This window comes from Schistocerca piceifrons, chromosome 8 (genome assembly GCF_021461385.2).
Source record: "Schistocerca piceifrons isolate TAMUIC-IGC-003096 chromosome 8, iqSchPice1.1, whole genome shotgun sequence".
NCBI classification, from domain to species: Eukaryota; Metazoa; Arthropoda; class Insecta; order Orthoptera; family Acrididae; genus Schistocerca; species Schistocerca piceifrons.
In genome coordinates this window covers 17,052,061-17,074,359 of record NC_060145.1, presented here as the reverse complement: position 1 = coordinate 17,074,359, position 22,299 = coordinate 17,052,061, and the positions used below count along the sequence as shown (strand labels likewise).

Sequence of the window (22,299 nt, the reverse complement as noted above, 5' to 3'; positions counted from 1 at the left end):
AACTGCCAGCGTGATGTTGAGCCACGCCCATGGATACTAAGATTCCCAGATCTGCCCCAATAGAACATGCAACTGCTTTATGACACCCTGTACCCTTCGCAACTGAACCAGCGTATACCTCCATTCCAGAGGGAGTGCATCATCATACTGGAAAGTGACACATACTGCCAGTTTCTCTGTAAATTTTACTCGAATTTGCAATCACTGAAACAAGAACACGTTCCCTCTAAACCTGTGATGTTTCATTTCGGCGCGTCCTCCACTTCGGGGTGTTCCACTTTTTTTTTATCAGACAGTGTTTTTGCCAGTCTGAGATAGGCTGGGAGGACTTAACGAAATGTAACTAACCCACAAAAGAAGTGGCTCACTGAACACTCGTTCGACGAGTCCTTGAGTATCGCTCATCGCACTGCGACCTTTTAGCAGATTGGGAGAAATGGAAGGGAAATCTTTCGGCACGGGGCCCGAGAGTGTTACTGCGATACTCAGCAATCTCCAGTGGCAGACAAGAGACGCGATACGCACCACGGAGATATTTACTGCTGAATTTGCGATAGCGTACGTTGCATGAAAATACGGGCAACATATTGTTTCCCCTACATGCGACTCGCCAAATGACCATGACGAAAATATCAGAGAAGCTTATGGACTGTCACTCTTCCCACGCAGTATTCGCGGGGGAGGACCTGTGATTGGGAGCTAAGATAGCGATACGACCGAACCCTCCCCACACACCGTAATGCAGTATAGATTTACATGCAGACGTTGATGTAAATCGAGCTTTCATTTTTTTCAAATATTCTACGTTACTGCTTAAGGGAAGAACCTGTTTCTTTATTACTTATTTATTCATTTAATTTTTCAATAGGAAGGTGTGAGTTATCTCGCGAAGCGAGGGAGTAACAGGGTTAATACTGGAGACTTCTTTCCAAGTCTCGTGAAATATCGCACTGAGGAATATGGCATCCCCAGTGTCATTCATTAGATTCAGTGTATTTCTTGGTGTTCACTGGATAACAATAAAGCTTGTCACGACACAGTGTCTAATCCTAAAGCTACTCACTGCCGGTTGCCCGAAGCTGGAGGAAACTCTTGGAAGTGGAAACTGTGAGCAGCTAAGAGACAGGTTAACTGCTGAAACCACGAGTTTCAGGTGTTTCCGACAGCTGAACGTCTCGTTGCGCCTTGCTTAGGGCTCGTTCGGTACCAATCTCAACACTGATGCGTATAAATGGACGTCAGCAGTGAACTTACAGCACTGTGTATTTTTCTTTATTAATATTGAGAATGCTGCCTGACCAGTCACAAAGACCGCACAAATTATCGCAGAAAATGCAAGTCGTTTTCGCTCGTCATGCACCTTATCAATAGTTCCCGTTCTATCTCAGAATTATCGCTCACGGCGGCGTTACACAACTGTGCGGTTACTCTGTCTGGCATTGCCGCAGCCTGACGTAATACGTGCAGTGTCAGGGACTCGGGAGACGATCTTCAGTGCTTCAGCGTTGAGCAGCGGGCGTTGTACAGACAGCATCCGAGTGTCGCTCCGTTGTACGTTGCTGCCCGTCAGAACTGATCTTTCTCGTGCGCGGTGTGGTGAAAATCACTAGCGTTCCGTCGTCCTATCCGAAGACATGACGAGGAAACAGGTACGTCAAAGAAACATCCTGCGGAGGATAATCTAGTTTCGGTGTTAATGGAAGACATGGCGTCTCGATCACGTTTGGAAAGCTAAAATTGTATGTCTGATACGTACCTTTCCAGAAGCAGTAATATCCCCAGATATTTATTTTATTTTATTTTATTTTACTATCTTTTTATCAAGGTACCAAAAATTACACCACAGAGAAAATATTGCTCCCACAATTAATACACAGACTTTGTTACGCACGCTTATGCAGCGATGCTGTCTCACAACTATGACCGGAATCGGGGCATATACAGTATTACGTCTCTTCCTGCGAGATTAAAACTGAATGCCCGGACCGTGATTCGAACCCGGATACTTCCTGTGGCGTGAGGCGTGCCCTGAAGAGCGCTGCCAGCGTGGGGCGAGGTCCCATGTTCGAACCCCAGTCCCACAAACACTTTCAACTCGACAAGAAGTTTCAGACAAGCGTCGACTCCTCTGCATGGCGATAGATTCATTCTGAGCTCACAGTGTCGTCTTAAAATTACGCATAAAAGAATGTATTAACATGCAGAGCGACGTATGTCCTCGGAATAGTGAAGCACCTTAAACACGGTAACAAAAGCAGGTCTTTATATTTACTAAGAAGGTATCTGTTTTTTCGGACATGTCCGAAAGAACAGATACCATCGGTGACCAAGCAGCTCATTAGAATGAAATTACAATGAAATGAACACCCTCAGCTGCTTACGGGGACAGATAAAAATGTGTGCCCCGACCGGGACTCGAACCCGGAATCTCCTGCTTACATGGCAGACGCTCTATCCATCTTTTTTTTTATTTATTTATTTATTTTTTTTATCTCAATTTGTTCTAGATTGTTCGTTGAATTTTGTTCGTGGCGGACGTCGATGACGCCTGTTCAGGTCGATCGTTGATTCGTTCACTCAGTTTTTTTGTTACAGAGGGTAGCTAAACCCTCTGACCGAACACGCTGAGCTACCGTGCCGGCATCCATCTGAGCCACCGAGGACACAGAGGATAGCGCGACTGCAGGGATTTATCTCTGGCACGCCTCCCGCGAAACCCACATTCTCAACGTATTGTCCCGCACTACATTCGTAGTGCCCCCGCCCATTATACTCATTACTCGCGGCGCGTTGCCGATTCCCGTAAGAGTTCGGGCACTGTTTGAGCATTCGCACAGAAGAAGAAGATGGTCAAGTGGCCGGTGAGCCTTAACTATATATTTACTAAGATGGTATCTGTTTTTTCAGGCATGTCCGATATATAATCGCTCGCTCGACGAAAGATCCGTACCCAAAGACAGGAAAGTTGCACAGGTCACATCAATATTCAAGAAAGGCAATAGGACAAGTAATCTACTAAATTACAAGCCCATATCATCAACTTCGATATGCAGCACGATTTTGGAACATATATTATGTTCGAACGTTATGAGAACGGTCTACTGACACACAGTCAACACGGATTTATAAAACATCGTTCTTGTGAAACGTAACTAGCTCTTTACTCATACAAAGTGTTGAATGCATTTGAGAAGGGATTTCAAACTTATTCCGTATTTCTAGATTTTCAGGACTCTTTGACACTGTACCACACAAGCAGCTTCTAGTTAAATTGCATGCTTATGGAATATAGTCTCAGTTGTGTGACTGGATTCGTGATTTCCCGTCAGAGACGTCACAGTTCTTAGGAATTGACGGAAAGTCGTTGAGTAAAACAGAAGTGATTTCTGGCGTTCCCCAAGGTAGTGTAATAGGCCCTCTGCTGTTCCTTATTTGGGAGAGAATCCGAGCAGCCGTCTTAGCCTGTTTGCAGATGATGCTGTCGTTTATCGCCTTGTAAACTCATAAGAAGATCAAAACAAACTGCAAAATAATTTAGAAAAGATATCTATATGGCGCAAAAATTGGCAATTGACCGTAAATAACGAAGAGTGTGAACTCATTCACATGAGTGCTAAAAGCAATCCGTTAAACTTCGGTTACACGATACATCAGTCTAATTTAAATGCGGTAAATTCAACTAAACACCTAGGAATTACAATTACGAACAATTTAAATTGGAAAGATTACACAGAAAATGTTGTGGGGAAGTCAAACCAAAGACTGCGTTTTATTGGCAGAACACTTAGAAAGTGTAACAGATCTACTACACTGCTAAAACTAATGTATAAGGTGCCAGACGCATTAAATAGTAAATCTTTAACTGAAGGGGCAGAAAGGCGTATTACAGCAGACAGCTGAACGTGAAGTATCGAGTGTAACGTGCCTACAACAAACAAAGCCGATGATCGTCTGTGAAAATGGACTCGATAAGCACCCTGAGCTATCAGTAATCGGAATCTAACCCCCATAACACTATGTGCATGTTGTATGAGCGTCAGTTTCACTGTCATTTAAACCCTCAACAGATCGTTACATGAAAAACTTAAAACTGACATTTGGTTAAGCTTTCTGACTACGTACTTGAATAAGAATTTACAAGTGGCACAGAATCTGGCTTGTGCAACGAAATTTACTGGATTAGAGTACATGACATGTTGTGATGTTTATTGTCTCTATTTTGGCCCTAAGTTTTGCAGTCACCTCATTAGATGACTACCTTTTTCCAAGTGGTTTACAGCAATTCACTGCAGCATGCAGCAGCATGGGCTAGAGCTTATTGTTACTAAGAATGAATTTAATAAAAAGGGGTTTGCTTGGGTTCTGTTAACTACTAAATAACTTGTAAGAAGGAATTTCATAAAGTAGGTCTATTTAAAAACTTCACGAATCATCATGATCAATAACAGGTTGACAAGTATTAATATTGTCGAAATGCCTGACAATGACCATATAAGTATCAATAATGGCTGAGTGCCTGATTAACAAATTATTTTAATTTCAAAGTTACATTAACATTTAATAACCACAGAATATTTATGAATTAGATGTGGAGCATAATTATTATTATTTGCAGGATAAGGAGGCTTCTTTGACTGACAAGCGAAACACGGGATTATTGCAAACTCGGACTAACAATCGCGAGCCTAACCCTGCAATTGCGCTTTACGCTATGCTTGCGAATTTTACCTCTAATTCCATCTTCAGTCGTGGTTAAGCCATGTAAGTCTCTCCTGGCCACATAAATGAAATCAGGCCTTGAGTGTGGTGAGATCTGCCATCACCGCCGTGAGGGCAGCGTGACACGTCTTCTGCCTCAAAGCTCTCGACTAGACTTGGCCACTGTTTCTATGTTTCGATACAGTGTATCGATACGTGGAACTGTTTCAGTGTTTCGGAACGGCTGTGGTTCACTGTTTCGAAACCGTGGTGTTTCATTCCGCCCCTGTCTCGGATAACCGCACCAGATTCGATCTCGAGCCAGACACAGAAACTGTATCGTTGTTTCAAAATAAGGCTGTTTCAGTCCACCTGCGCTTGGAACGGACTAATTGTATCGAAACAGTGATGTTTCATTCCGCTCTGTGTCGTACGAGATTCGGGCTCGGCACAGACACTGAAACACAACATAACACTTAATGAAACACTTTCAAGAGTGGCGAAATATTTTTGACAAGCAATAGAATGAAGCTTAAGATATCCGAAAATAAAGCTTCGTTTCTAGCTGACTGTCCTATTACGAAATGGCGTAACATCTGCTTTATAAACACTAACCAAACAATGAAACAACGCATACTATTCACATTCAAAATAATAAATATGTGAAAATGATTGGGTTAAATTACACTTTTTTTTATAACATACGCTTCTCTTTTCATGTACAGTAATCGTATTAAGAAACGCAAGTAAGCCTACAACATTCTGAATAAAAAAAGGCGTAGAGTGACAGTTATTAGATATATACATAAATTTGATCTAGGTATAATTACAAGCAATCTGTTTGACATATCACTGATAGTGCAGTGGTGAACGGGAAGGGCTGGGAAACATGGTGACTTTATAGTAACGGTTCGAAACACCTTGAAAGGCAAAATTTTTTCTGTCATACTTTGTTATTTATTCGAATTATTTGGTGTTATCTGTGAGTCTATAGTCACTGTGCCTATTATCCACAATGATTTCCTTTGTGTGCATGGAAATTAGCAGGATGGGTATATTACCCATACTAACGGAATGTGGGAATCCCAGTAGCATATTCGTTGTTTCTGCAGTTTGCTCCCACCTCCAGTTCCGTTCGTGGTGGTTCTTCTGTCTTCAGCTATGGCTGTCCTCAGCCAATTGAAAAGTATGAAAGTCACACAACACGAAAGCAGCACATTTGCTGCAGGAAATACGAAACTGCCCAAGACTCCCAAGTGATAGTTTCATACTTTCTGCGAAATGATTAGCGCTCTTGCACCTCATTTGTGTTTATATGGACATACTTATACAGTTCTGAGGCATCAAGGGATCACCAATTTAGTATTGGAGGGCAGCGTGGAGGGTAAAAATCGTAGGGGGAGACCAAGAGATGAATACACTAAGCAGATTCAGAAGGATGTAGGTTGCAGTAGGTACTGGGAGATGAAAAAGCTTGCACAGGATAGAGTAGCATGGAGAGCTGCATCAAACCAGTCTCAGGACTGAAGACCACAACAACAACACAACTTATACAGTAGACATTCAAGATGATAAAATGTGTAGGTTTATTAGATTACAAAACACAAACTGTTTCACTGTTTCGAAACAGCGTATCGAAACATTACATTGTACTGTTTCATTTGTTTCGAAACAGTTAAGTGTTTCAGTTTGCCCATCTCTACTCTCGACCAACACTACTGAAATTTTACTCTCGCAGACAGACGTCGTCTCACAACAATGCTTTGAATCGCGCTCCCGTGTTTCGCCATCAGATTGTTACTACCGATATCTGAGTGCTTATTTGTTTCCATAGAGAATAGCAGAATCTTACACAATGCAACGAATAGTCTGAAGTTGTCTAAATTCTTTTCGATACTCAGTGTAATATTTAATCAATGTAATGGAGAGTTCTGACCCTCTCCTTTCACCAGTACTCCCAGGTAATGGCAATCTCGTTCCAGTACCTGCGTCTCTTCCACTCGTATCTGACGTACCGCACCTGCATCAACGTTCATGAATTTGAGGTCGGGGAATTCTACTTTCAAATGATTTTGGAGTCGATTTTCCGGTAAAAATTATTTGCCCCGTGTGAAAATCGCATTTAGCTTCCTGGTTTACAACACCGATGCTGTTGCTGTTTTTCTCCACGCTCTTGCGGATTTGCCTGTTGTCTGACTTATTATTTGTTCTTACTATTTTTCACGTTTTATACATTCTTCAAGGGCCAAAGCTAATGAATGTAATGAAATCACCAAGTAACACGGGCGGGAATAAGTACAGTACTGTTCGGTGTTTCGCTTTAACATGGTACAACTGATATTAAGAAACGTGCAAAGTTGTCTTTCTACTTCGCGATGTAGCAAGTAGTGGGGCTTCGTTGTCACAAGGCAGTAAGGAATCATTGAGCTGACCTTACCATTATTGTTGGTCGAACAGGCAGAATCAAGACTTTGGCTCAGTAAGTAAGGTGTAAATACCCCGTTCGATTTAAAGTGAATGTCTCGGTACAAGTAAAGATAAAAGGTTTCAAACGGCGCCAATTGTAGAACGTGTGTACCTGTGTACCTGTGTCGCTGCGTGTTGATACGCAGTCTCAAGATGGAGGCGTTGACGGAAACATGGTCGGCGTTTGCAGAGCGACGTGTAGGTAGGTTTTTAGCGTTTGAACAAAACATTAGCCAGTTGCACTTCATCGGCAACTAGTGGAAGTTTACGGGATGAGTATAGTGTCATAAAAACAGGTGTGTGTTTGGTGCCATGAATTTGATAAAGGCAGAACGGATAGGCGAGACAGGGAAAGACCATACTTCGAGGTGGGTGCTCTTGAGATGACAACTAGGGCCGTGTCGAATAGTTCCCTCGAAACGACCATTGCATTCACGAGTGGCAGACTACGCACCAACTCCACAGCTGCTCCAACGGAGTAGCAGATATCGCGCCACGGCACCCTGGACTAGCGGAAGGCGTGTTATCGCTGGGCAGCTCCCAGGCGGCAACAGAGCCAAGCCGTTGGAAACTGACTCTCCACCACCTGGTGCGGTATCAGGCGCAGGGTGGTCCTCCATTCCCGCACCGTATCGTCACAGGGCACGAATCGTGTTACGATCACATGACTCTACATCTACATCTACATTTATACTCCGCAAGCCATCCAACGGTGTGTGGCGGAGGGCACTTTACGTGCCACTGTCATTACCTCCCTTTCCTCTTCCACTCGCGTATGGTTCGCAGGAAGAACGACTGCCGGAAAGCCTCCGTGCGCGCTCGAATCTCTCTAATTTTACATTCGCGATCTCCTCGGGAGGTATAAGTAGGGGGAAGCAATATATTCGATACCTCATCCAGAAACGCACCCTCTCGAAACCTGGACAGCAAGCTACACCGCGATGCAGAGCGCCTCTCTTGCAGAGTCTGCCACTTGAGTTTGGTAAACATCTCCGTAACGCTGTCACGCTTACCAAACAACCCTGTGACGAAACCCGCCGCTCTTCTTTGGATCTTCTCTATCTCCTCTGTCAACCCGACCTGGTACGGATCCCACACTGATGAGCAATACTTAGGTATAGGCCGAACGAGTGTTTGGTAAGCCACCTCCTTTGTTGATGGACTACATTTTCTAAGGACTCTCCCAATCAATCTCAACCTGGCACCCGTCTTAACAACAATTAATTTTATATGATCATTCCACTTCAATTCGTTCCGAACGCATACTCCCAGATATTTTACAGAATAACTGCTACCAGTGTTTGTTCCGCTATCATATAATCATACAATAATGGATCCTTCTTTCTATGTATTCTCAATACATTACATTTGTCTATGTTGAGGATCAGTTGCCACTCCCTGCACCAAGAGCCTATCCGCTGCAGATCTTCCTGCATTTCGCTACAATTTTCTAATGCTGGAACTTCTCTGTATACTACAGCATCATCCGCGAAAAGCCGCATGCAACTTCCGACACTATCTACTAGGTCATTTACATATATATTGTGAAAAGCAATGGTCCCATAACACTCCCCTGTGGTACGCCAGAGGTTACTTTAACGTCTGTAGACGTCTCTCCATAGAGAACAACATGCTGTGCGCTGTTTGCTAAAAACTTTTCAATCCAGCCATACAGCTGGTCTTATATTCCGTAGGCTCTTACTTTGTTTATCAGGCGACAGTGCGGAACTGTATCGAACTCCTTCCGGAAGTCAAGGAAAATAGCATCTACCTGGGAGCCTGTATCTAATATTTTCTGGGTCTCATGAACAAATAAAGTGAGTTGAGTCTTACACGATCGCTGCTTCCGGAATCCATGTTGATTCCTACAGAGTAGGTTCTGGGTTTCCAGAAATGACATGATACGCGAGCAAAAAACATGTTGTAAAATTCTACAACAGATCGATGTCAGAGATATAGGCCTATAGTTTTGCGCATCTGCTCGACGACCCTTCTTGAAAACTGGGACTACCTGTGCTCTTTTCCAATCATTTGGAACATTCCGTTCCTCTAGAGACTTGCGGTACACGGCTGTTAGAAGGGGGGCAAGTTCTTTCGCTCCCGTCATGAAGAGAGTATCAGCTCTACCATTACCTCCTTTCTGCCTAACTGTTGTGCTGTAGAATTAATTTAGTTATTTCGTATAAGTCAGTGTCGATTACTACGTGTGGTTTGAAATACGCGCGCAGGCGTCGGTAGCAACCTACAAAAACGATAATGTAACGTAGCAGTTTAAACTCTGAATATTGTTTCTGGAACGCCACGTATATCTTGAGCGGGAGTAAATGCGTCTTAAATATACATAGCGTGACGTAATCTCAATACGTAGGCAGAAAGTTATTTATTTTTAATGGAAATGTTACGCTCTCTTTCAACAAATGACAACGTAACGTAACCTGCAACTAACCTATAGAGTAAATGTCTCTGGAGTGAGCATTACGTTCTGCGCATGTTGTTAACATTGAACAAGGATTGTCACGTGTTTTCGGGACTTCGCTCTGCGTGTGTGCTTTCCGCAGAGTTTGAAGTTTATAATATCAAGAGTTTTTTTTGTGTTTTCACCGTTTGTTGATAGTGTAATAGCGATGGTGAATTACTGTTGTTGCTACTGATGCACAGAAAAATATTTGAAAGAATGGATGGTAACTTTTCATGGGTACTATGTTTAAAAATTTCGAGACGCATTATAACTAAGGCTTGATTATTAGACCTATTTTTCTACGATTTTATGACTATATAATAGATATTACGGCTCGTACAAAAGCTTACAAACAATCGCTTGCTCTTGTAAATTTGCTAGTGGAACAGGAAAGGGAATGGTTAGTTGTTTCAGCAAATACTATCTTCCAAGCATTTATCAGTGACTTGTCGATTATGTATATAGATTTGAAAGACGGGAGACAGATAAATTCAATAGAGTGAGAGTCTGTAATTGTCTTCGTATAATATGTGTGCCCAAACCCTTTTGTTTTATATAAAGTTACAGTAGGAGACCATGTTAAGCGTGTCTAGGACATGGAGAATGATTATGCGTGATCAATATTTTAGTTTATATGACCAACTGTATTTGCTTTACAGTACATTTATTCTCCGATCGCCTTTTTCTTCCCTTCTTACTCAGTCTACTATTGATTTAATAAACTGGGAGCAAGTGCGTAAAACGCGTTAAATAAACACTTCAAAGTGTCACCAGTAAGAAAAATTGTGTTTTAGGTCGCAAAAACGAGAAAATAAATACGCAGAAATAGCAGAAAAAAGGACGAATTATCAGGGATATAATCGCTAATGCGTGGCAAATTCGGTGTTTTTCGGACACTTGCAAAAGTACTAGCGTACTGTCAAGTCGTTTTGCAAGACTATCACTGAAAAAATGTACGTCATGCTCTGTAATACTATAAAGTGCCGTATCATACTGAAAACTACCAAAAATCGAGTGCATCTGAACTGTGACACCTATCGCAAAGAAGCAGAATGCAATATCACTTGCCCTTAAAAGTTACGTAGCTGGTTTATTCCCGGTATCAAATGGATACTGTTAAAATGTCTGCGCAACATATATAAATAATCCACGACACGTACGAAAAGAATCTGTCTGTACTATGGATGTAGTGGCATTCGAAATATACAGGGAACAAACAGGCGAAAAACAGAACAAACAGGGGCGAGTGACATGGCTCTTGTGTGTATAAATTGCACTTGCAGTTCCATGCTTTCATGGAACGTATTGAAATATCATATTCCTTATCTCCCTCGATTAATGGAAAATATTGACAAAATTAGTCACAAAATATTATCAGACTTGTAGAATGACTCATAGTATTACAGGAATTAGTTTCTTGGTTACATTACATTCATATCAGTTGAATAAATCGCGTCACAAATTATATAGGCTTCCAGGTGACGCCAAACGGTATCATCGAGACAAGCCTAGTCTTCCTCCGTGAGAAATTCGAAACAACGTTATCCTCCAAGAAAGTTGTCGCCGCAGTCTTTTGCGACAGGTAGCGTGCCTTTGCTTTATACCCTCGTCGATGGAGAGACCCCGAATGCTGGCAGTTACTGTGCCACGTTGGAACAGTAGCTGGAGACGATTCGGAGAAAACGGCTTTGATAACGTGTCCTGTTGTTGCACGATAACGCCCGGCCACGAGCGGCCTCGGTTGTGTGTGATTTGCTCCGGCGTTTACGATGAGCAGTACTGGAACACCCACCGTACAGACCAGATTTTGCACCAGTTGAATCTCATCGCTTCGAACCGCTAGGGAAACATGTGGCCCGACACCACTTCAGAAACGATGACCACATTCCGGGCGTCGTTAAGTAACTGGCCGCTAGACCTGGATCCTCATTTTCTTCATGTTAGTTTGACAGACTGCTTTATCGATGGAACAATAACGCTTAAGACAATCCTAGCGGCGAAACGCTGTAACAAAAGACGGCGCGCAGAATTACAGTTTCGTTGGGTCTTGATGCTCGGTTGCTATTTCAGCTAGGAACGTGGGGTAAAAAGTTTTTGGTGTAGCCCGGACCAGCGGTCATTTGTATAGCAATTTGAACATCCTTCTTACTGCAGCTATGTTACGGTATATTAGGCGAGGTTTGAACGACGAACCGGATTTGACGCCCAGTGAAAACGAATCGATTAATTCCTTTCGCGAAAAATTTTAATTGGGCTGGAATTAATGCTCCTGCCTCGGGCATGGATGTGTGTGATGTAATTAGATTAGTTAGGTTTAAGTTCAAAAATGGTTCAAATGGCTCTGAGCACTACGGGACTCAACATCTGAGGTCATCAGTCCCCTAGAACTTAGAACTACTTAAACCTAACTAACTTAAGGACATGACACACATCCACGTCCGAGGCAGAATTCGAACCTGCGACCGTAGCAGTCACGCGGTTCCGGACTGAAGCGCCCAGAACCGCTCGGTCACCACGGCCGGCTAGGTTTAAGTAGTGCTACGTTCTAGGGGACTGATGACCTTAGAAGTTAAGTCCCATGGTGCTCAGAGCCATTTGAATGAATTAATTCTCAACTAATGGCACTATTTGTATTGTTCACCGTTCGGATTTTACGTGCAAAAACAGCCACACTTCAACCACCCAGACTGGAGCGAGACTGATGGTTCGCATTTGGTCCACGGGTGTATTGGACCTTGGTCTACGATTAGTTTCAACTGTTTGAAAAACCTTGCTTCGTTTTGATTTTACGTGCCAAAAACAGGTTTTTCTGGGAGATTTTTGACAAGCTTCAGTTCTATATTTTAAACCTGTACGAATCGTTCCAAACTTTGCACGAAGGTAGATAAAAGGATAAAGTCTAAGGAAATATTTTTATCGAATAATCTTTATCAATTGCCCAGATAACGACGGTTTCAAGCTGAGCTAAATGTAGCTCGTAAAATTTGTTCTTATGTGAACGGAATGTGCGGAAACGATATAAAGTGGATCAAATAAATAAAAAGTGCATTCCGTTAAAATCGAACACTCGCTTTCAAAAATCTAGCTTCATTCGTATTTTAAGTGCAAAAACACGTTTTTGTGAGGTTTTTTCACGCGCTCCACTTATATGCTTCAAACTTTTGTGAATCGGTTCAAATTTTGTAAGAGGGTAGACAAATACATGTAATTAGGGTAGACAAATACATGTAATTAATGGTTGTCCTGTCGGTTTGTGAAAGCTTTATCCGTTGCCACGATATAAGCAATATGGTTCGGAAGACAAAAAAAATCCTATACCGGATCAGTTGTCTCCCGCGTCGACGAAAATCTACATCGGTCGCCAAGCTATGGCGGAGGAATGTCAAAATTATGGTACAGTAAAAGCTGGGGACCAGAATGAAAAACGCTCTTACCACAGCACAAGAAAAAGACGAATACGTCCTGGGCGGAGTTAGGTATGTAACAGAAGGGAAGTATCTTTTCGACTTATCTGGCAGCTTCGAAGATATTTAAATAAAAACATCTTTACATACTCGCGCTTTCTTCAAGTTAACCCTACTTCCCCAGCGCAGTGAGCTGTTTTAGCTGCAAGGTGTTGGCACAATGCATCCTGCAATTTGTGGGATAAGTCCCTGATCCTGTCCCAAAATCCAGAAGACTCGCCAGCCCTAGTAAACGTGGCATGTGTGATGTTATACGTCGTGACACACTTTACTTGACAGGACACTTTATATTACATGACATGAGTGCTAATACTAACTAGTAAAACTTCGAGTATATCAAGATGTTTTGATTTAAATGTCCTTGAAGCTATCAGATAAGCCAGAAAGTTAGTCTGTTTCTCTTATATCCCTAACTCTGCTCAGGATATATTCGCCTTTTGTGTGCTGTGGGAGGAGCTTTTTTAGTTCTGGTACACATTATGTTCCGGTTTTGGATATAGACGGATGTGTCTCCTTCTCAGTTACAACGAGTAAGAATCGTATCTCACGTACTGTAGTGTTTCTTAAGGCAATGCCGTCCGCTAACGCTCACAGGTTCATCTTTCGTTGGTTCCACGACGTTCAGGTTGGAAATTAATCAAGTGAACTCGGTGGCCAGTCATACGTTTGGATTGGCCTGTAGGTCCAGTTCCGTTAGCCACGTGTCACGTAAGACCTGCTGTAGGGCGAGATAAATAATGGTTTTATGGCCGTCGCACAAAAACTGGCACAAAAGTTCATGAATATAAGTGCTTCTAGGATAAGATGAAGCTGGAAGCAGTGAGGTAGTTGTCCGCTGGCGTAAAAGATCGACACTCTGGAGAAATACGGGTTGTTTTATCCACACACGTTATCTTGCAAACTATAGGCGCAGGCGAGCATGAAAGTTTCCTCTTTTTACATTTCCGACAGGTGTGCGACATAGTAACACATAATGAGCTAACAACTGAGATACTGTCATACGGAGTATCGTTACAGGTACATTGGTTCGAAGAATTTTTAACTCCTACGACCCTGTTCGTTATTCTTGACGGCGAACGTTCAACTGAAACGAATGTTGACATTTGTTGTGGGAAAGGGGGCACCTAATGTTAGCGATACGCATTCAAAAACGTTAACACGATACTGACGGGATTGGGATTTAAATATTCTTTCGTGTTAAAAGAATTTCTTGCTAAAAGATGCCTGCAACAACAACAGGAAATTTTGGATAGGGACAATTCCATTACAGTGCTGTAATTCGAGTTGAATGTTTTCTTTTTACTTTTGTGCACACTCTTGCAATGTTTTAGAAATGACCATATCTTACGGCTGAGATGTATTTATTCGCAACCGCGATTTCGACTTATTACGTCATTCTCAACTGATAGCTCGATATGAAGTACGTCGATTCATAATGGCTGCTTTCCATAGAACAGCGTATTCGTGTCAACCACTGCTACATATCCCGTATGCATAGGAAGTGCAGCGTCCCTTTATATAGATGACGAAGACCACCGTCTTAATATGCAGTCTAGAGACTGGTTTGATGCAGCTCTCCATGCTACTCTATCCTGTGCAAGCTTCTTCATCTCCCAGTACCTACTGCAGCCTACATCCTTCTGAATCTGCTTAGTTTATTCATCTCTTGCTCTCCCTCTACGATTTTTACCCTCCACGCTGCCCTCCAGTACTAAATTGGTGATCCCTTGATGTCTCAGAACATGTCATACCAACCGATCCCTTCTTCTAGTCAAGTTGTGCCACAGACTCCTGTTGTCCCCAATTCTATTCAATACCTCCTCATTAGTTATGTGATCTACTCTTAATATGCATATGGAGTATGAAAGCGAGGTTGACACGAGGCCAGAGTTCTCTGAAAAGGAACGATTATGGATCGGCAAACTTTGTAGTGATCTGTCCCTTGAGAATGGCGCAATAGCTCGAAATAGTGACTGTGAATAAACACATTTAATAACAGTGCAGATGGAAAATATTGTCATTTCTAAGAAAAAGTATTTCTCTTTCCCACTAAAATATCATCTTTCAGATATGTTCTACGTTACGAGCAACTTGGTAGATAATGGCAAGGAGAGGTGGGTTACACAGTGTTGCACCAACAGCTGTGGAGAGGAAAGCTGACAGGAGCAGAAGCGATTAGCGAGCAAGTCGACAAAGCAAACAGAAGACCTACTTAACTTGTATTACTCCAAGCAAAGGAAGGCGCATTATAAATATTGCTGCAGTAAATAGAATTCAGCTCTGAACATCGACAAGCATGAGGCTCTCTGATCTAAAGGACGCACGACGCTGTCGGAGCCGCGACTAGGCGGCAGAAAGATTAAGGAAAGGCAAACCTACGTTTCTAGCATTTGTAGACTTAGAGAAAGCTTTTGACAATGTTGGACTGGAATACTCTCTTTCAAATTCTAAAGGTGGCAGGGGTAAAATACAGGGAGCGAAAGGCTATTTACAATTTGTACAGAAACCAGATGGCAGTTATAAGAGTCGAGGGGCATGAAAGGGAAGCAGCGGTTGGGAAGGGAGTGAGACAGGGTTGTAGCCTCTCCCCGATGTTATTAAAAAAAAATGGCTCAAATGGCTCTGAGCACTATGGGACTTAACATCTGTGGTCATCAGTCCCCTAGAAGTTAGAACTACTTAAACCTAACTAACCTAAGGACATCACACACATCCATGCCCGAGGCAGGATTCGAACCTGCGACCGTAGCAGTCGCGCGGTTCCGGACTGAGCGCCTAGAACCGCTAGACCACCGCGGCCGGCCGATGTTATTCAATCTGTATATTGAGCGAGCAGTAAAGGAAACAAAAAAAAAAAAATTCAGAGTAGGTATTAAAATCCATGGAGAAGAAACAAAAACTTTGAGGTTCGCCGATGACATTGTAATTCTGTCAGAGACAGCAAAGGACGTGGAAGAGCAGTTGAATGGAATGGACACTGTCTTGAAATGAGGATATAAGATGGTTCAAATGGTTCAAATGGCTCTGAGCACTATGGGACTTAACTGCTGTGGTCATCAGTACCCTAGAACTAAGAACTAATTAAACCTAACTAACCTAAGGACATCACACACATCCATGCCCGAGGCAGGATTCGAACCTGCGACCGTAGCGGTCGCCCGTTTCCAGACTGTAGCGCCTAGAACCGCTCGACCACCGAGGCCGGCGATATAAGATGAACATCAACAAAAGCAAAACGAGGATAATGGAATGTAGTCGAATTAAGTCGGGTGGTGCTGAGGGAATTGGGTTGGGAAATGAGACACTTAAAGTAGTAAAGGAGTTTGGCTATTTGGGGAGCAAAATAACTGATGATGGTCGAAGTAGAGAAGATATAAAATGTAGATTGGGAATGGCAAGGAAAGCATTTCTGAAGAAGAAAAATTTGTTAACATCGAGTATAGATTTAAGTGTCAGGAAGTCGTTTGTGAAAGTATGTATGGAAGTGAAACATGGACGATAAATAGTTTGGACAAGAAGAGAATAGAAGCTTTCGAAATGTGGTGCTACAGAAGAATGCTGAAGATCAGATGGGTAGATCACATAACTAGTGAGGAGGTATTGAATAGAATTGGGGAGAAGAGGAGTTTGTGGCACAACTTGCCTAGAAGAAGGGATCGGTTGGTAGGACATATTCTGAGGCACCAAGGGATGACCAATTTAGCATTGGAGGGCAGCGTGGAGGGTAAAAATCGTAGACGGAGACCAAGAGATGAATACACTAAACAGATTCAGAAGGATGTAGGTTGCAGTAAGTACTGGGAGATGAAGAAGCTTGCACAGGATAGGGTAGCATGGAGAGGTGCATCAAACCAGTCTCAGGACTGAAGACCACAACAACAACATATCACAGTGGCAGGGGCCGCTCGTGGTACGGAGTCCTGGGGATGTGGCTCAGCGGGCGTGCGCCATTGGGTCCACCGACTCCACATGATGGGTATCGCCATCTGACAGAAACTTGCAATTCCTTTGCCAACTTTCACGCCCTCCATGTGGTGTCAACGGGTGACACCACATTCTACACACTGAAGGTCTATATACAAGACATTATCGCCATTATGGGAAAAATCGTTATTTTAGTGCAGTCTCTGTTTTTTTCAGCATACAATTTATGAGAATATGTTCAGTATCGTCGTCCTTTTATTCATTTCGCCATTAGAATGGACATCTAAATATCCGTGCAAAATTTTCATAATGTTTTTCAGTGCCAAAAGGAAAATAAAATCTTAATCCCATTCGCCAACATGTCGTCGTCTGTGTATACACCATCTTTAGAACTTTGAAGAATCGTAATCGGCGATTTAGGTATATCGTCATCAACTGCACAAAACTCATGCTGATATAATATTGCACGCTGTAGATCGAGGTGACAGAAGTCATGGGATAGTGATACGATATGCACGTACACAAATGGCGGTGGTATAGCGTGCAAAAGGTGTAAAAAGTCTGTGCTCTGGCGGACTGTCATTTGTACTCGGGTGGTTCACGTGAAGAGCTTTCTGACGTGATTATGATGCCACGACGGGAGTTAACAGAGTTTGAGTGCAGAGTGGTAGTTGGGACTAGACGCATGGGACATTTTATTTCGGAAATCTTCAGGGAATTCGTGTCAAGGGTGTGCCGTGTGTACCACATTTCAAGCATCACCTCTCACCACGGACAACACAGGGGTCGACGGCCTTCACTTGACGACCGAGAGCAGCACCGTAGAGTTGTCAGCGCTAACAGGGCAGCAACACTGTGTGAAATAACCGCAGAAATCAATGCGGGACGTACAACGAACGTTTTCATTAGGAGAGTGCGGCGAAATTTGGCGTTAATAGGCTATGACAGTAGACGTGAGCGTCTTTCTAATAGCACGGCACCACCTGCTGTGCGTCTCCTGGGCTCATGACGATATCCATTGGAGCCTAGACGACCGGAAAGCCCTGGGCTTGTGAGATAAGTCCCGATTTCAGTTGGTAAGAACTGATGGTGGGGTTAGTGTGTGGCACAGACCCCACGAAGTCATGGATCCAGGTTGTCAACCAGGCAGTCGGAGCTAACATCCCATAGACGTTCGGGCTCACATGCGGTTCCTCTCCGTAGAAATGTCTTGGCTCAAACTCATCTTGGGGTTGAACCGTACATGTCGCATTACACGCCCTAAATTAGGCACTTGTGACCCTTTGGTTAAATTGTCTGACTGATGGCAAGTTTGCGAAATACAAAGTGAATATAACATACAGAGGGGTCCAAGAAAATGTATCCACCGTTTAAAAGTCCATAACTTGCTAAGTAATTGACGGAGTTGTCTCATTTTTGGTGAAAGTGTAGTTTAAAGTCCAACTTAAAGATATCACTGTAGGTGTTCGAAATGGTCACGATTAACATCCACAGACAAACGATGCCGCCGAACTGCAGCACAAACTGCTGACTGCAACGTGTTCAGTTGGTTATTTGCACATGATTGTACGATGGGTTCTCAAAGTTCATCCAATATGCGTGGCGTTTGTCGATAAACGACGTCCTTTAGTGTTCCCCACAGGTAAAAGTCCAGAGGAGCTATGTCTGGGGAACGTGGTGGATACTCCACAGCACCTCTGCGGCCCATGCATATTCCTGGTAGATTTTCGTCGAGATACGCCCTAAAACGATTTTGGTAGTGGGCTGGGGCACCATCTTGTTGAAAGTAAACTCTTCTGTCTCCATACAAGTCTCGGATGGCAGGTAAAATGGATGTCTGAAGCTTCTGAAGGTACACCTCACCAGTAACTGTGCCATTAAAGAAGAATGGCCCCGGTAAGACAACCCACACCACACATTTACTCCTGGCAAATTCACGGTTTTGTCTACATCGACGTTCGGATTTTCGGCGGCCCAGTACATGCAATTGTGGCGATTTACTGTACCACTGAGTTTGGACTGTGCCTCGTCAGACCACACAGTCATCTCTGCAAACTTCATCGTTGCGCACCATGTTAGTAAACCACTCGCCGTACTCCATTCTACGCCGAACACTTGAGCGACTCACTCCAGTTTCACAGGCACACTGTCTCACAGACTTTTGTGGTGAGTGAGTGAATTGTTGTAACACACGACGGGAGTTAGCTGGACTTGTTACTGTTGCAGGTCGTCCAGATCGTTGTTTGTGTACATCTTTAACACAGCCTTAGGCTTCAAATTTGTCTCGAATGCGACGAATCGTTAAACGTGTCGGTGGCTCTGTTTGATACTCGTTTCGCCGTTACCGTTGAACCTCATTAATGTTTTCGTACTTAAAATACCACTTCAAAACTGACTTCCTTTCATCGAATCTAAGCCTTGCGCCAGGTATGTTTACTCGAGTAATTAGGTGCAACTAACGACAAAACACTGACTGTCTGGTGTCTGTCATCTGACAAAACAAAACAACGCAATACAACGCTTGTGCGGCGATTGCCGGAACTACAAACTATTACACTACCAAAGATGAGACAACTCCGTCAATTAGTTTGCCAGTTATGGAGTTTTAAACAGTGGATACATTTTTTGGACCCTCTATAAACAACATAGAACATATATAACTTAACAGTAATAATAATATCGGGAATTAAATTAACGACCCATAAATGATGTAGGCCACACAGTTGCGATTTGGTTAGAATAATGTTTATTCAGAAAGCAAACTACCAGCGGAAGTGGTCGTATTTAGAGTTACTGTTACACTCGAACGCATATCCATTTGACACAGTTCGATCATTCACAATCTCATCCCGAAATACAAGTCTAATATTCCACCTCGTTGTTGTTGTTGTTGTTGTTGTTGTTGTTGTCTTCAGTCCTGAGACTGGTTTGATTCAGCCCTCCATGCTACTCTATCCTGTGCAAGCTTCTTCATCTCCCAGTACTTACTGCAACCTACATCCTTCTGAATCTGCTTAGTGTATTCATCTCTTGGTCTCCCTCTACGATTTTTACCCTCCACGCTGCCCTCCAATGCTAAACTTGTGATCCCTTGATGCCTCAGAACATGTCCCACCAACCGGTCCCTTCCTCTTGTCAAGTTGTGCCACAAACTCGTCTTCTCCCCAATTCTATTCAATACCTCCTCATTAGTTATGTGATCTATCCATCTAATCTTCACCATTCTTCTGTAGCACCACATTTCGAAAGCATCTATTCTCTTCTTGTCTAAACTATTTATCGTCCATGTTTCACTTCCATACATCGCTACACCCCATACAAATACTTTCAGAAACGACTTCCGGACACTTAAATCTATACTCGATGTTAACAAATTTCTCTTCTTCAGAAACGCTTTCCTTGCCATTTCCAGTCTACATTTTATATCCTCTCTACTTCGACCATCATCAGTTATTTTGCTCCACAAATAGCAACTGATTCAATCATTAGGTAATAGAATATTTGTTGTAAAGTTTAGTGCATAATAGTTACTTTTGTTCTTTGTTTATTTATCAGAAAGCACATTGGTGCAAGGCCCACCTCGTTATCTTCGCGAAAAGTTGAGAGTTCACACCAGGTGCGTGGCTGCTCACCGCTCAGAGACTTAAGTCCCGCGATGTCACACAACGCGAAATTTTCTAAGTCGTTTCATCTCACAGCAACCTAAACACCGACAGTCCGCTTCCGCGTGTCCGCCAGCACTGTCTCTTTTTGGTGTCACCAGCCGAACCGTCCCCTTTGGTGTCCCGACTAGAACTGTCCCTCTCTGCCCTTGTCCGGCCGTGTTTTCCGCGCGCGTCGAGCATCGTCACTCAACTGATTAGAGTAGTTCCCTTACCTGAAGCCGTCCATCTGATTGGCTACAGCTTATTCTACATTATTTTTCTTTTTCAAAGCTTGACCACTTTCACGTTCTAAATAAAGTAACAATGATATCCATTAGATAATAAACGTTAAATTCTTTTACACAAAACCAATATAATATCCGTCTAAACTTTGAATGTCACGGCCAGTAGCCTTGCACCAATGTGCTTTCTGATAAATAAATAAAGAACTAAAGTAACTATTATGCACTAATTTTTACAACAAATATTCTATTACTTAATGATTCAATAAGGTGTCATGCTGTCATCGCACACTACAGTGGTTAGGACCCAATAGACAATATACACCTGTGAGTTTCCCCATCTCGTGGTGAATCAGCGCCCTTTGAGGCACGCGGTCCTGGACGACGGGGTTCGTTTCACAGTTGCTGTAGGCTGACTCTTTTGGTCATATACTTAAATGAAAGCGCAATGCTCGTTAACTTACACCACTATGCAAGTTGATGGTGGTTCCACAATGTTGTGGACCGTGTTCAATGGACTGGACTGGGTCATTGACTGGAAATGGTTATTTTCGACTGCTTGTAGACTATTTGCAGCCATTCGTGCACTTTATATTCTCAAACCCCCCTCCATGAACCATAGACCTTGCCGTTGGTGGGGAGGCTTGCGTGCCTCAGCGATACAGATAGCCGTACCGTAGGTGCAACCACAGCAGGGGGGTATCTGTTGAGAGGCCAGACAAACGTATGGTTCCTGAAGAGGGACAGTAGCCTTTTCAGTAGTTGCAGGGGCAACAGTCTGGATGATTGACTGATCTGGCCTTGTAAGACTAACAAAATCAACACTAGGGTAATGGAATGTAGTCGAATTAAGTCGGGTGAAGCTGTGAGAATGAGATTAGGAAATGAGACACTTAAAGTAGTAAAGGAGTTTTGCTATTTGGGGAGCAAAATAACTGATGATGGTCGAAGTAGAGACGATATAAAATGTATACTGGCAAAGGCAAGGAAAGCGTTTCTGAAGAAAAGAAATTTGTTAACATCGAGAATAGATATTAATGTCAGAAAGTCGTTTCTGAAAGTGTTTGTATGGAGTGTAGCCATGTATGGAAGTGAAACATGGACGATAAATAGTTTAGACAAGAACAGAATAGAAGCTTTCGAAATGTGGTGCTACAGAAGAATGCTGAAGATTAGATGGGTAGATCACATAACTAATGAGGAGGTATTGAATGGGATTGGGGAGAAGAGGAGTTTGTGGCACAACTTGACTAGAAGAAGAGATCGGTTGGCAGGACATGTTCTGATGTTCTGAGGCATCAAGGGATCACCAATTTAGTATTGGAGGGCTGCGTGGAGGGTAAAAATCTTAGAGGGAGGGCAAGAGATGAATACACTAAACAGATTCAGAAGGATGTAGGTTG

At 42.9% G+C, this 22,299-nt stretch overlaps 1 protein-coding gene across 1 annotated transcript in view; it reads left to right on the top strand.

The window, feature by feature from the left end:
• The first annotated feature begins 1,471 nt into the window (after positions 1-1,471).
• The window catches only part of LOC124711603 (UDP-glucosyltransferase 2-like), an 89,184-nt gene continuing 68,356 nt past the window's right edge, over positions 1,472-22,299 (top strand). The window contains exon 1 of the mRNA XM_047241764.1: positions 1,472-1,649. Within this exon, the coding sequence (XP_047097720.1) occupies positions 1,635-1,649 (15 nt within the window). The 5' untranslated portion in view covers positions 1,472-1,634. The remainder of the gene's footprint in view (positions 1,650-22,299) is intronic.